We start from the raw sequence: 16,221 nt of genomic DNA, 5'->3' as shown, positions 1-16,221 counted from the left end.
AAATTAAACTGTCATCCACCCACCTTTTTTTTTTTTTTTTTTTTTTTTTTGCATTCATCAGCCTAACTTCAATAAAGTAATAAAGAATTATTTGATTAAAAAAAAAAGATATTTCAGGCAAAAAATGGTACTTAAAGCACATGTTTATCAAAGCATCCAATTTCCTTTCGGGATCATTGTAGGATATTTTGAACATTATTTGTATGTAGTACTTTGTATGGAATACAGTATTATTTTACTTACAATTAAAACGAATTTCAGAAATCTTCAGGTTCTGCTGCCTTCAAGATCAAAATTTAGTGGTTAAGAGCATTGGAATTACAAAAATCAAGAGGTTAATGGCTTTAGAATTACACCTGCTGTTAAAAACAGACACAACTCAGAACAATTCAATTTACAAGAGGCTGGGGACTCAACAGTAACACAGTGTAACAGATATGTGCTTCTGCATCTTGGTAGTAGCTTGTTGCCAGTGCTCTGAGACTCTACTGATGCAGTTAAGAAGAATGTTTTTCAGAAGTTTAGAGAGGTGCATGTGCACTTTTAAAAAAAATCAAATTCTAAGTATTCATAAAAACCTGAAACATATTCATGCTTCCATTGCCAATTTTTAGGATGTGTGACAATCATAGAATGGCTTGAGTTGGAAATGGCCTTAAAGCTCACTTGGTTCCAACCCTCTGCTGTGGGCAGGGCTGCCACCCAACAGATCACGTTGCCCAGGGCCCCATACAACCTGGCCTTGAAAGCCTCCAGGAATGGGGCATCCACAGGGCAACTTGAAATCTCTGAATATGGGAAGATAAATATTGTACATTAACTCATTCACTTCCATGTACAACCTGATGAGATCTGCACAAAACTATGGGTCTAGCACCATATCCCAGACTACTTATTTAACTGCACTTCCCAGTAGTCAGGAGAAATAAAATGCTTTCAGAGTGAACATGACTACAAAGGCTTCTGTCAGTTCTTTTTTGCATTAGGGTTCTTAGTAAGGGGTTTACAAAATCTGGTTTTCTTTTATATTAAATAGGTAATCTATGACAAAAATTAAGAACAAAATCAGTAAATAAAAACATTTGCTAGGTACACAGTCCTACTTTTTTTGATAGAACTACATTGTGTTTCAACACAAAACTGAATAAACTATATGAAAATGAAACAAATTGAACAAGATTTCTAAAAGTGTAAACACTTGAAAAATTTCAATTTAATTTCAAAAATCATAGTCCACACAAAATAACATGTTTTGGAATCTTTCTGGACTATGTAGGCATTTAAAACATTCTGTTGTCTTTTTTTTCCTTTTTTTCTGTTTTATCTTTTGTAAAACGAAGCATTTCTTATCAATGAGCATGGCACTTCAATATCACCCATTTAATTTTCAAAATGTTTTAATGAAAATTTTTCATATTTTGAAAATATTTTCCTCTTTCCTCCTCTAGAACTTTTTGCTGAGCCTAATCTATGTTGATGTCCATTTATGAAGGTAGTATTTGTTAGAAAATTTGCTGGATGTTACTCAACTTTACTACTAGCAGAAAATCTTTGCACTGTGGCTGCCCTACCACCGTCATATACCAGACTGCTGCAAAGAAATATCAATTTCTTTAGCTTGTGTCCAGGAGAAGAATACAATTATAGCCTCAGGCTTCACTCCTAAGTCTTAATGATGTAATAGTACATATTGAATAATGCATAGTATTATGTATATTTCATTGCTGTTTTTCAAATGATTTCTTGGACAAGTGAATGTTTTCTCTATGCAGCTTTTATTCATCAGTGAACTAGGGAATAATCTTTCTTATAGTAGTGACATGAATCTTTTGAAAAGCTTTGAGGGCCATCTTGCAGACATTAGATTTGAAAATGCTGAAGCATTAACTGACTCCACAGGTTGAGCAATTTAGGCTTGAACATTATAATTGTCACAATTTTGTTAGCTGTTTACTTTACGCTTGACCAGTATTCGGAGTGCAATCCATAGATCTATTCACATAAAGCTGTAGATACTACTTGGGGATAAAAAGAACAAAAATACTTATCTGTATCAGTTTACAGCTAGGTTGTGTGCTATATATCTGTCCCAGTTTCTCCTGCTGAACACCAGCAGGCTCATATATTTGTATCAAAACTTTGGCTCTGCCATGGCCTTAAGACCATTGATGCTGAAAATTTGCCCAAAGGCTTAGTCCCAAGGAGCAGACATCACAGGTGTGATTCAGGACAACAATATTTAGAATTCTGAAATGGAGAGAACAGGCACCTTCAGGGTATGATTTGTTTGTTCTGTTTTAGTCTTCCACCCTAGACTGAGATGAACTACTACCTAGAAGGAACTACTACCCACAAGGACTTATTTCTCCCAAGTCAGATATCTACACTGCCAACAATCACAGACGGTTGATTTTTTCTTCTTTTGGGGCTCTCTGCCTCATTTTCTCCAGGTTCACATTACCATCCTCACCTACACCTACACCAACTTCTGCAGTAGTGTAGACACATCAGTTCCTACAACTCTGCCTTCACGGAAGAGTTCCTTCCTAATTCACTCTCCTGTGAATTTCTGAAGCTAACTATAAAATCCATAAACTTGCACCAAGTTGTTGACCCTGGGTGCTCTATGTACCACAGCTTCCATCCACTCGGTTCTTGTTTCCGAGCATTTCTTTAGCCCAGTCCTGTCTCAGAAAGCCACAGCTTCCAATGAGTGGCGCTCATTGTACAAAATCAAGTCAGTGGTCTGGAGTAGGCATGAGTACTTTGTGAAAGGCTGAGAAACTTAAGAGCCAATAAATTTGCTGCCTACCCAGTTAGAAATGGTAAACGTGCATACACTGGAAGGAGAAAAAGTAAACATTCCAAGCAAACAGACCTGATGAAGAAAATGATCCTAAGAAAAACCTTTAGAAAGAGAACATTTTAGCTTTGAGCTAGTTGACAAATATTCAGTACTATGAAAAAATAAATACAAATATCTTCCATATGATTCCACCAGTCTCCAAGGAAATCTTTATACATTTCTTTTTAACAAACAGGATTGCAACAAAGGGGAAGATTTCCTTCTGTTTTTCACTTCCTGATCCAAATAATGAGCAGGGTCCTTAATTGGAAAATGTTTGGTGTTACTAGATGATGGGGCTCTCAGGTCTAATCCATTCACTCCATAAGAATAATTCCAGAGGTGCTAAATCCTCACCAGACCATCACATTAAAATCTATATTCAAGACAATCTTGTATACCCATATTACAAACAAATCAGAAAAAGAGATGCATGTAATTATGCCTGAATAGCTTTCTCCTCAAAGTCAATAACCTCTTTAGAGTCTTTTTTTTTTTAATAAATGAACATTTACATTACCAAACTGTATTTTTATTGATATTTTGTAATTAAGAAAATCAGATTTGAACAATTAGTGGAATAATAGAAATGTTATTAGGGTCCATTGTGTCTCATTTAAATGGACATTTTAAAGGGAATGGCCTGAATAAAAGAGATTATATTAGACTGTTTAAAAACTTTTCATGTTATTTTCCTCACACACACATACACAAAAAGAAGAATAAAAGAGAAGAATGTTAATAGTGAAGAAAAATATATTAATTAGAATTTAGCTACTACAAGCCAAGCAAACAAACTTGCTGATACACTGCTTTCAAAAAATAATGACTACTTCTGAAACTAAAACAATTAAGATAGAAATGTAAAAAGAAAACAAACTAAAATTAGATGGATGAGTTTTACAAACTTACTATGGGAGATGATTTTCCAGTCAAATCCATTTTAAAACCTGTCTATATATAAATTCATACCCTGAAATTTTCTACATAAGAAAATGGTGCATACTGAGTGACAGGTATGTTACTTCTGAGACACAGAAAGATATAAAACAATATACTTATACTTCTCATGTATAGAATTATATGAGTGTGAAAATCCTTTATTATGATTCTTTATTGCTAGCCTATAATGGCAACTAACTTGAAAAAATAATGTCAAAAAACCACACTGGACACAAAGATAAAATTTCCCTAAATCCACCAGTCATTATAGTACAGGAATTTTGAGTATTAGATGAGAAAATACAGAGTTATGGTTTCCACATTTACATGTCTCCATTTTGTTCTTCCACCTTCATTTTCATTGTGGAGGTTCTCTTTTTGCAAAGTTTTGAATTTTTAACAGGTATAAGAGATGGTTGTTAAAAAAGTAAGCTCAATGTTCTTATTTTAATGCTTGGCAATGGAGACTTCAGAAAAGGCTGTCAATCCTACTTATACAAAGAAATATCTATCTGAGGCCATTAACAGCAAAAAACAGGCTGTACCTGAGAAAAGTACTATACCATGAAAATGTCCAAAACAAAAGAAACAGATCTCTAAATTGTTTTGCCTACCAGGCACTTTTAGAGCTTCTCTCAAAAGCTCTCATGTATAAATAGAAAAGTTACTTGTGGATAAAACAGAGTTTTGTAAATTAGATAAGACTTTAAATATAGAGACATGACTAAATGGCTGATAGAGGTTTCAGTCAACATGGCTACCCCAGGAACAATATTTCTTCAGATCAAGCTTTATTAAGCTTCATTTCCAACATCACTTCATTGTCAGTCTGAAATGGCAAGAAAGGAATATGTATGTTTTCAATGAATAATGTTGGATTTAATTTGAGCCCAGAGAGCCATAAGCCAAAACATCTTTTTCAATAAAGTCTGAGCTCTGAGATAATTCACCTAGCTTTATTTCTGAGGCCGCTACTACAATTAAAATACATTTAATCTAAGACACAGAGCACCAATGTTCCACTCACTGCATGGATGAGCTAACCTAGATAGCAAAGAAATCAAGTAGCCAATGAGAGGACTTGGAGCCTTTGTGCCAAGGGAGGATGAGGAAGGGAATTGTCCTTTCCAGAATCATGGAATCTCTCCTGGGACTGCCTGCAAGGAGTGCAGCCCCACACCGCTTTGTGCTGCAGGGGAAGACCCAGATAATCCCTAACCACGAGGATATTGCAGACACAAATCATCACGATTTTATCATGAGTGTAATGCGGTAACTAAAATGCGATCCTTACAAGCCACATTCAACCCCAAAAACATCAACACAAAATGAGAACGTTCGCTGGCATTTCTATATACTGTGTCTTTCTGTTCCCAATGGACAGCTGTAGATTTCTTCTCACAAAACCAGTGCAGTGAGGGACTGTTGTAGAAAGCCAGTCATGTCACCTTTGGGCAACAAAAACTCTCACTGTACATTAAGTGACAGTAGCCTTCTGGATTAAGCTTGATCCTGATGCCACTGGCAGACAAATAACATCTCAAAAATAATTGCAGTTAAAGAACAATTACTGTAAAGGGAAAGGTGACTTCTGACATATAGGGGACATCTAATATGAAACCTTCAATGTGCTTTTAAATCTATCTCCTGTTTGTTTTTTTCCCTTGAGCCTAGTGTCCTTCAAAAGATTTCTGACATTGTGATTTGTGAAGATTGATAGCAAGAAACTCTTTGATAAAAAAAAAAAAAAAAATCCTACTCAGCATTTCTGAGGGTGAAATGTCTCATGGGCCTTTTTATCCTTCTTCAGTTACCTACATAGTTTCTGTTTTACCTTTGCACTCTATGCAAAAGTCATACTTTTTTACAAATTTAAATCAATTTTTCAGCAACACTTACATCAGATTTCTTAGTCTACCAGCTTTACATCATCCTGTTAAAGGTCTGAATTTGTCAACTCAAAAACATATTTATCTATGGGCTCCTCCAGTCACTCAAAAAGGTTATTTTTAGAAACTGCTCATTGAAATTTGATTTTGGACTCTCTTGATCCAGATTTCCATGCATCTCCTTACATTTCTACATAGAATTGTCCCTGTGCTGTATGGCAGCCACAGTGTCTGAAAGCTATAATCATATCCTTTAGTGGTCCAGCTAGATGGAAACACCTCCTCTGTTTATCGACAATATTTTTTTGGATGCAGAGCACTCTCTGGAAAAGGATATCTGTTTATTCATACCTATACATTTTTCTGTATAACACTGCTGAAGAAAGACTCCTCTTGCTATTTGCATTAGATCATAAACTAACAATAAATCTTTGGGAGATCAGTCTGTTTATAACTTGTTTTGGCCAAACTTCGATGAAATGAACAACCCTATGTTCAAATTAAATAGCTGGAAGCACTTTCACTCAGAATACACGTGATGAGCTTGCATTTCAGTCTGTTTCTCTTTTTGCAGGCATAGTTTCTGTCACTTTGATGTCTCCATCCATGATTTGTATATGCAATCAGACACAGTGCTTAAACTTTAAATAACAAACTGTACCTGTAAATGATGGGATATTATGCTGTTTGTGAAACTGCAGCTCTTGCAGGCTGAGTAATTTGTACTGTAAGTTCATTAGTTGTAGTTATTTGCATACTGAGTAATAGCATCAGGAAAGTGAGAGACTGAAATAACTTACATGGAGCTCATAAAAGCTACAGAATGCTCGATATTAGTTACAGTAGTAATATCCAAAGTCCTAGTTTTCTCCAAATGACAGTTACTGAAATGGGGAAATCCATGTCACTCTTGTTAACATCTTACTGTTCTATTCATCATAGCCCTAGCACAAAAAAAAGTTCTCTCCATTATGTCAAGGGACTGGGACATTTACATAGTGTTTTTCATTACCTTGGGATAGATACTGGCTATCCTTTTTTACACTTTGCATATATATGAGTTCACGTGTGTTTGTGTGTCTAAGCAAGTTGGGTTTTTTTTGTTTTAATAAGGATATGACCATTGGAGGTAATTAGAAGAAATAGGGTCATCCATCATTATTAAAAAAGGGAATAGAATGGGAAAGAATTTTATCACTTCTTGAAAATATTCTTGAGTATGCTTTAAAATTCAAACAGTAAGGAAAGAAAGAATGTATAATCTGTAATACATACAAAACCATATAATTGAAAATGCATTAATATGTAGAAGCAAGATCCTTCAGCTGGCAGAAACTGTCACTGAGCTGTTGACTTAAATGATAAGGTGACAGCCACCAGTCTAACCCGCCGCAATTAAAGGAGTCACACATTACTATAGAACAGAAAAGGAATATGTGAACAGTGTCAGAATTAAAAGACTCATTGTTGGCAACCTATAATTTTTTTCTAGCTAGAGAGCAATGTAGTTTGTCCTAAAGGGAATCCTGTTAGCTGTAAGTAACATCCTCCATGTAACCTGACCAACTGTGCCTGTGCATTATGGAGGATCACCACACACAGAGTTGTCCTGGTGCTTCCTAGTGGCAAGGTGTGCACTGGACATATGTTACAGCAGGCATGCACACAGATAACTGCCTCTCTGTAAAAAAAAGCTCAGAGAACAGTCAACACAGTTGTGGTGGTGGGAACTTCTCCTAGCCACCCTCTTCTGCAGTGGATAGGGGGTTTTGGTATGTGCAGACTAAACTCAACTTGAAGGAACAGATTTGAATATGAAAGGAAAATGACAACTATGCAAAAGGATTACCTAGTTGAGCTATTATCCTGACCTACACCCTGCTCCTGGCTATCCCATAAACTACACTGGCAAGCTTCAGGTAGTAACCTGGACACTGGCTGAGCAATCTGTTATAAACCGTATGCCTTGATTAAATTAATATCCATAGTGGCAATAACTTACTTACAAAGTGTTGTCTTTTCAATAAATGAATGCACTGAAATCAAAGCTGAAATAGAAACTTTTAGTCACTCAGAAGGCAATGATTTTTTATGCACACTGCTCCTCAGAGAGACAAATTACATAAGCTAACTTTATAAAACACCTCTCCTAACTGAGCTCTGCAAATGCCACTTGAGGGCTGGAAGTCAGCCTAGTTCTATTCTGCCCATGAACCACAATCAGCAGCAACATTTACATAACAGGACTCTCGTGAACAATTGCAGTGATGGTGCACAAGCCAGAAAAAAAGCAGAGCAGTTTGAGATAATTGTTTTGGCTCTGCAGTACTAAGAAAAAAAACAAGAAAAAAAAAGTAGTAGATGTCATTTCTGCCAGAATGAAAGATGCTAATATTTGACTACGCTCAAGAAGAACAGCTGTTGATTATAACATCTCATATTCGCATCATCACTTCTTGAGCATAACTATATTTGAAGTCTCAGTCCTTGAAGATCTTGTTTTTTTCTTTTTTTTCCTACTCACTATTTCTAACTTTTACCTCACTTTGACATAGTCATAAGTCTATTTTGGTTTTACACTCAGGGACGAGTCAAGAGTCATGGAGATACTATATTGTGTGCTCTTTCTGTCATCTGTAATTTCTCTCAACATTCATCATTCTAAACCAGGCTCCAAGTTGCTACTAAATATATGCCTCTTACTGAATACATGGGTCGAACCCCTAAAGTCCTGTTCCATTAGCGCAAAGTTACAGCCACATCAAGAGAAATTGCATTATAGATCTCATACTACTTCAGCATGAACTAATGCACATCTGCCCCCAAACCTGAAAAGCCATGAAATAATAGTATCCAGTAATTACATTATATCAACTATTGGAAAAGTAGTTTCTTAATTCACTAGTATTAACTAGTATTCTTAAGTTTCTGGTTAAGAATATACCTGCTAGTAGATACTTCTTATAGCAAGAGTGAAGCTTATATTGAGCTTTCCTTTGCCCTTCTCATCTTTTTTATTTCTTTAGAGAACACCTATTGTATAAACCAGCTGCATATCAGCTGCCAGGTGTTGCCCCAGAAATGTCAGCTACTGCTTGAGGCAGGGAGCAAATGGAATTTGGGACGCACTGGTGACAGCTTGACACTTAGGGTGGCAGTGTTTAAATTTTTAATCAGGCACGCAACAGAAAAAACATGCAGTTTGAACTATTCCTGAAAAACGCACCAGCACGCTAACCTAACATCTTTCAGCTGAGATATGCTAAGACCGATGTGGAGGCAGCAGCCCAAAAGGACAGACTGCTTTCTGTGAAATATCTTAAACTAGTTCCTGAAACATTCAGTAACCATCAGGAGACTTGCTTGTTAGGTCAGAAAGGAATGCATTAAAGCAGTTCATTACTTCTATATGCAAAAATTAGTATACAAAAATATGTAAAATATATAAAATATAGGACCTGAATGCTTCCTTCACTACTTAATAGTTTCTCTTTCTAAATTTCTACCAATCAGTTTCTACCGATATGCCCAACGTCTTTTCAAATAAAGTTTGTATCAAATCAATTTCCAAATTATAAATTAAACATTTGGGACAAAATGTGAAGCAAAACATATTTAGTACTTTTCATAGCACTGTATGAGTAATTTAGTGCAGTCATGAGAAGCAAAATTAAAAACAAAAACAAAACACACAAAAACATGTCAAGCTCCAATTAAAAGTAGTCTAATTCCTGTAAGGCTATTTTCTACCCAGCACCAACATCCTCTCGTATATACAGTATCTACTTAAACCTAAGATGATCCTTTTCTTTTGAGAATTAGAAATCCAATTTTATACAGATTTTTTTTCCAGCAGCACGCTACCTCTACCTTGTGTTTGGATTGTATTTATCAATCTTTATACTTGTGAAAAATGTCATGTGCCCAGTGTAATTCTGAGTCTTCATTTTCTCTTGAAACAATAAAGTTTCCAGAAAAATGCTGGGTTTTTACTATCTCAGAGGGATGAACACTGTATTTGGAATGACAGGTGCAATCTGCATTTTCTCTTTATATGAAAGTGATGATAAGTATATTTTTCTTAGAGTCAGTGGGCTGATCTCAGAGCTATTCAAGATTTGGATGAATATGAACCATACATTCAGAATATAGACACTCATATCATAGCTCCAGTTAACCATTGCCAGTCACCTCTGGCAGGTGTTGGTCCTATGTAATGTTTAGAGAAAGTATCTATGCCTGGAAACAGGCATTGCTATTGATACCTCAACTCTAATAAGAATGTGCTTCCTTTGAAGAGTGATTCTTCATTTTACTCAATACATAAGTCTATTTCAAAGAGTATTAAAAAATTTAAACACTGTGGTCATCAAGAATCCCAGAGCCAGGATATCATATTTATTTACCACTCCTGTGAAACACTAACAGACAGAGTAAACATTGAAAAGCAGGGAGAAGGGTCAGAAAATGAAATATGCTGCTCTCCCAGGTGACCCATTCACTCCTAGACCTCTGTTTTCTACATCTTTATTAGCTCAGTGATCGGGTTCCTTGGCCAGAAATCCCCTTGTTCTTTAGTACTGGTTACACAGAGCACAAAAACCAGCATAACTTGCATTGGAGAATGGTGTGCTATAGCTGAAGAATCTGAAGTGTGAATGTGTTGAGCAATACTGGTAAAATGTTACAATTATTTTCTACAGTCAGAAACATATCTGTTCAGACCCTTCTCAGCTACACGATTATGATGTTGTGCCTCAAGTTATCTCAACATTCATTCATTCATTTCAGATTCACTTCTTCATTTCATACTGCTAAGTAAACATTTATCTCCCTGCTCCCGTCATTTCCTGGGTATTTTGCTGTGTTATGCTTGTCAGCTAGTCACTGCAATGCTTTATTCTTTCACTGCAGTGTTTCTGAGTGGCTTCAAAACTGCATTGTGAAGAGGTCTGTAAGTTTTCTGCCTCTGACTGCACATTAAAAACAAGACTAACGTAATCAAATGTCAACATACGGACTGCCAGTAGCCAAAGAAGAAAAAACCTTCCACCATGCAAATTTACGGAATGTAAGAATATTTCTCTCAGTCCAGCATAACAATCTGTTGTTTCTGTATACTTTCTCTGGTCATAGAGACAAAAATTCTCTCATTTTATCTGTGAGCAAAGTTTTCCAGTGGAAACAATATATCTAATATGAACAACAATTAGAAAGGACATCTACTATTAAAATATTCCAGAACTGAAACCCTGCACCATTAGCAGTCTCACCAAAACAGACAAGCAAAAAAACATGGGAAATAATCCAGGTTTTAACCAATCACACCACATACTTAAAATTTAAGTGTTATGCAGCACAGTTGTTACTCTGCAGGAAGGGGGAGAGGGTGTACCAAGAATGTACTTATTTCTTTCCAGATTATAATTCAATTTAGAAACTAAAGTGATCATAAAATATACATGCTAGGGTTTAATTTTAGGTCAGAGTCATAAGTTTTAAAAGGCTGGTATCCTAGATTTTAAAAACATTATCCTGAGTCATGTAGCACAGCCTTATATGAATCACTCTTCGTTTAGAAAATGTACAATTACTGATGCCAGCAAGAAGTCACACCAAGGCCAGATGAGATTAATAAGAAATAAAAGTGCATGCCAGTAGCATAATGGAAACTGAAATGGATAATCAAATGGGCAGAGGATTCGTGCAGCCCAAGCAGGAAACTCCAAATATGTGATCATGAAAGGTGCAAGGAAAGTCTGTGGTAAGCACTTAAATCATCAAGTTGAAAAAGTTCTTTGTGTAGAATGCAGCAGGTTTCATAATACTTAAAATATAAAGGGATTTCATAACTTTCACTGCAGTAAAAGGCAAGAACTGAAATAAATCACAAAAATAGCAGAATAGTTCAAAACTGTAAGATGTGGCAACATGAAGAATTTATTCCACATTCATTTTCTACACTTCCCAAACCTCAGAGATATTTTCAATGTCTCTCCTGGTGGAGGCAAGGCACAACTCTAAGATACAAAGCTGTACAACCACAGCAGCATTCCCATGTTCTCAGGTCTTGTTTGGCAACTCTTTCAACCACTGGTATTTTTACGGGAAGCATATGTAATAAAGGAGCAAAGGCTGTTGTTTAAGACATCCAGCAAAAACTTCAGCACCAAAGATGCTACCTTCCAGATTATCTGAAGGAATAATTTAGGGCAACTGTTTGACGCCATCAGTGACATGCACTTAATATCTATCAGTACCTGGTTCATTATAAAAAAATGTAACAAAAAGAAACATTGCAATTATAGTGGAGAGAAACAGCTTCCATTCCTTATCCCAGTGTTCTGCAAAGAAGAATGCCTTTTAAGCACACAGGTAAAATATCTACCCATGTACCAAACTTTCAGTGGCAGAAGGGAAGATAACGTACAGCATTTAGACAGCTTATGAATGTTTGTAACCTGAAAATTCCCATACCATTTGCATCAGTGACAGACCAACACTGCATATCAACACGAGTGTAAGTTGATCAACCTCTAGTAAAACTAAGTATTCAGTATATCTATCCTGCATGGAAATGAGACTTAAGTACCTTTTAAACATGCTTAAGAAAATGCATTTAAGTTTAAGAAAAAAAAAAGACCTAGGCAAAAAAGAGTCTTTTGCATATCTTATCAATACATTTTTAAGCAGTTTGTATTCATTTTACACTCCTGGCCATAAACAATTCACTGTTTTAGGACACTGTGTTAGAAATAACATTGACATAGAAAATTCATACATGCTTTTCAATTATTTTAATGTTTATAATTAAGACTGCAAGGGAGATTGTAGTCAGTTTTCAAAGTACCAAAATATCATCTAAGACCCTACACCTTAGCTGACAAGAACAGGAAGGCAGGGGTCTTGATAGGTCTCTGAAACAAGTACCAAGATCTTCATCAAAGAGTGGAAAAGTTAAGAAATGTATGTGCAGAAGTGAGCACTGCACTGAGTAGAATTTAGGCCATCCAAAACCAGCATTTGTTTTCTCTATCGCACAACTGAGAGGATGAAATTCTATGGCCTACTTGTGCATAAGATTGAAAAAGATGACTCTAATGGCCTGTTTTGGACTTCAATCCATGTGTCTGATTTTCCTTTAGGCTATGCTTTCCTGCTGCTCTGGCAATAAGTAGTCTATATTTAGTCATGCTTAAAAGCATTCTTCCACTATTACAACAGAGCAAAGCAGTTTCAGAGTAAACACAACTCACATTCTGCACAGATTTAAAAGTTTAAAGCTTTTTCTTTTTTTTCAAGAAAACTCCTTTACCTCTTTTTCCATTTGAATTCCTTCTGCCCTGATATTTCTTTCAAATACTTCCCTCTTTTCTGTCTGTGGATTGGATTTTCTATATACCAGGATGTAGTCAATCCGACATTTTCCATCTCTAAAATACAATCCATTGGCTTTGTTTTTATCAGGAACTTCCTGTAAAGAGAAATTCAAACAATTCAGTAATGCTCATTTACTTTGGTAGTTGTTGCATCAGCGTTTTTATCAAGTTTTCAGTAATACTCAAAAGGAAAGATATGGAATTGTGACAAGACATTCAAGTTTTCATGTACTTTACATACACTGTCCCTGAGGCTGTCTGAAAGTAGTACAAATTTCCCCATTTCAAAACCGGAAGGTCTTCTTTGGTAGATGTTTGGCCATATAGGCATGGGATAGGAAAGAACAGAGAATGCAAGTCAACATCCCTCTCCCACTATCCTGTAGAAAATTGGGAATAACTTTTTATATTAAAAAAAGAGCAGAAAATAGTGTAAGTGAAATCTAAATATAAAAGAACTTAGTATAGTAGAATGTCTTTGTACACCCGAGAAGAATAATCAATGGCTTGAACATTAACTGTACTGAGAAACACAAAATCTGGTGTGAAGTTACTCCTTGCTTTGCGATTACAGTAGTTCCTCTGCTTCACAGGACACAATCTTGTGCCCTCCTCACCATACCTCATCAGACTACAGAATTTTCTTGGCTTATGGAACAGCTGAGGCAACTCACTAGATTTATTTGAACATAATTTCCAGTGTTTGGTCTAGTGAAACATAAAAGCAGTAAGTAGTATTTCTTGATTATTTTCAGCAAAGAATGTGCCTGTTCAAATTTTTGCTCAGTGAGAAAGAAAATGTTGTTAATAAGAGGTCAAGTGGGTCCCTCTCCTGAGATCCAAGAGGCAAACTTCTGGTCTGTTTTAGAAATTCACGAGATGAAATCCTCTGCAGCTCCTCCTCACAATTAAACACTACTTCCACATAATACAAATTTTGCCCAGGGGTTAAATTTTTTCCTTCACCCAACTTGAAATTGTGTGGCACGTGGTGAGTTTGGAGCATTTTGTTCAAGTAATGTATACAGTGAATGACACGTGGAAACAAACAGCTCTCCCTCAGAGAGGGAAAATGGGTAGGGACTTCAAGATAAGTTGACTTCAAGTTGAAGGGAGAGTTATGCTAATTCCTCTTTCCCTTCCTAGAATTTTCTCAATCATTCCTGCCATAAAAAGCCATGCTCTATAATATATGATCTAATCCCCAGAAAAAACCATAAATAAATAAATTGCCTTTCACTTATAGGAAAAGCAGGGAATTTTCAGAATACTTTTGCTTAAGAGAACTGCTTTTTAACTCCAGTTACAAAAAAGCTGTAATAATAACAACTCTTACAAAAAAAAAAAAAAAAATCCATTTCAAGGAGTTAAATGTAAACTTCTGGATTCTCAGTGAGCATTTTCTTTAAATGGAAAAAAGAATGAAAGCATCCCAAATGTCCCATCCCCTTGGTACACCCAGTTTACTGAAAGAAGAAAGAGGAATTCTTCTAAGATTCCTTCACTGCAGTGCCTGACTCCTGACACAGCTTAATACAGACTTGATATAGTGGGAGCTGCTCTTTAAGCTGAAAATGAAGGCAAAAAAAAAAGACACAAGCCCTAAGGAAATAACAGTAACAAACCATTTATTTCTATACTGCATATAATGCTGACAAATGATATTATCAGGATATCAGAAGTATTTTTCACAGAGTATTAAATATGAAAACAGCTCAAGAAACACAATCTTTATTTTTTTTCTATAAACGATGTTGAAAAGACATGAAAAACCAAACAGAGCATTTAAATAAAAGAACAGCGCAGCAGAAGATTCAGAGGCAGTGGGCCAGCTGAGTGGCTCTGCTCTGGTTTCTAAGCCTCCTGCTTTTTTCATTTACCTACACTGGACAGTATATTCATTTTGACACTATTTATTTAATTATATGCAGCTTTTTCTAATAATGAAGTTATGTAGGCTGCAAAATAAAGTGCAACAGATCTGTAGTTTTCTGTGAAAGCTTAGATAATGTCTTTGTACATCCTGGTCACTAAAGAAGACAGGAATTTGATGGAAAAAAAAATATGTAGTTAACATGTACTGTGGTAAATACAAGAAAGCTGAGCTGAAACTGCACAGGGTATCAGAGGTGCCATAAAGACCACCAGAGTTCTTATTTGCAATATGAATAACCTTTTTTTCTGCCATAATAGTGCAAGTTCCAATTGATACAACAGATTGTTAAGACAAACACTATTCTGCACAATGTTAGTAACACTAAACCCAAATATCATTAGAATTTGAGTTTAAAGTGAAGAGCATGACTTTTACAGTTTTAATCTCAAAACTACTTATATCAGCTGGAACCTCAAGAACAGATACACTATTTAAATAAAAATCTTTTTTTTTCACCAGTTTCATCATTCTAACTTCCTTGAATACAGAAGGCTAATTTAATACTCTACAGAAGGAAAGGCAGAATAGATGTAGAACTGAAGTGCAGATCTTAAATCATTTTCCCCTTCATTCTGTTGCATCTCCAATTCTCAGAAAATGAAGCTTCAATCAAAACAAAGTTTCAAAAATCCTAATCACAGTATGTCCTGAGATTTAGATTTGTAACTGTACACCTAGTACCTACTGTTCTCTGATCAATGTACACAAAGAAAAACACGATTTTTAGTTTGCTCAGACCTCATCTCTGTTTTAATGAAACAGAACAAAATAATGACATATCTTTAGCCAAAAGGCACACTGAATCCTTATCTAGCTCTACATCTTTGATGGCACTGTTTATAAAGCTCTATCCATAAACAATTCAAGGGATCTTCTGGCTAAGCATGAACAACAAACAACTGAAGCAAACAGCATTTCAACTTGTCAGCTAAGCAAACTGGTAAGAAAACTTTGTGGATTTTTTTTTTCTCTAAGGTTTTAGGATTGTAAATTCATTTTCATGGATTGAAATAACAACATCTGAAAAATGAATAATTTCCTTTTGGAGTAAATCAGGGGACTTCAATACTTTCTTTTCTCTTTCTTTTTTTTATATAAATGACCTATATTGTTATTTTCCTCAGTTATGGTTATGCAATAAATAAATAAATAAATAGAAATCTATTCAAGTAGGAAAATTTTCAGACATCTTCTTTTTCCCTTTAAAAACCAACAAAATATCCATCAAAC

At 35.6% G+C, this 16,221-nt stretch overlaps 1 protein-coding gene across 5 annotated transcripts in view; it reads right to left on the bottom strand.

Moving 5' to 3' along the window:
• Window positions 1-16,221, bottom strand: part of ANO4 (anoctamin 4) — a 173,144-nt gene that overhangs the window by 78,874 nt on the left and 78,049 nt on the right. For all 5 annotated transcript variants that reach the window (XM_025154917.3, XM_040667745.2, XM_040667740.2 and 2 more), the window contains exon 4: window positions 12,992-13,150. In XM_025154917.3, the coding sequence (XP_025010685.1) occupies window positions 12,992-13,150 (159 nt within the window). The remainder of the gene's footprint in view (window positions 1-12,991; window positions 13,151-16,221) is intronic.

This window comes from Gallus gallus, chromosome 1, assembly GCF_016699485.2.
Source record: "Gallus gallus isolate bGalGal1 chromosome 1, bGalGal1.mat.broiler.GRCg7b, whole genome shotgun sequence".
Taxonomy (NCBI): Eukaryota; Metazoa; Chordata; class Aves; order Galliformes; family Phasianidae; genus Gallus; species Gallus gallus.
This window is presented reverse-complemented; position numbering and strand designations above follow the sequence as displayed.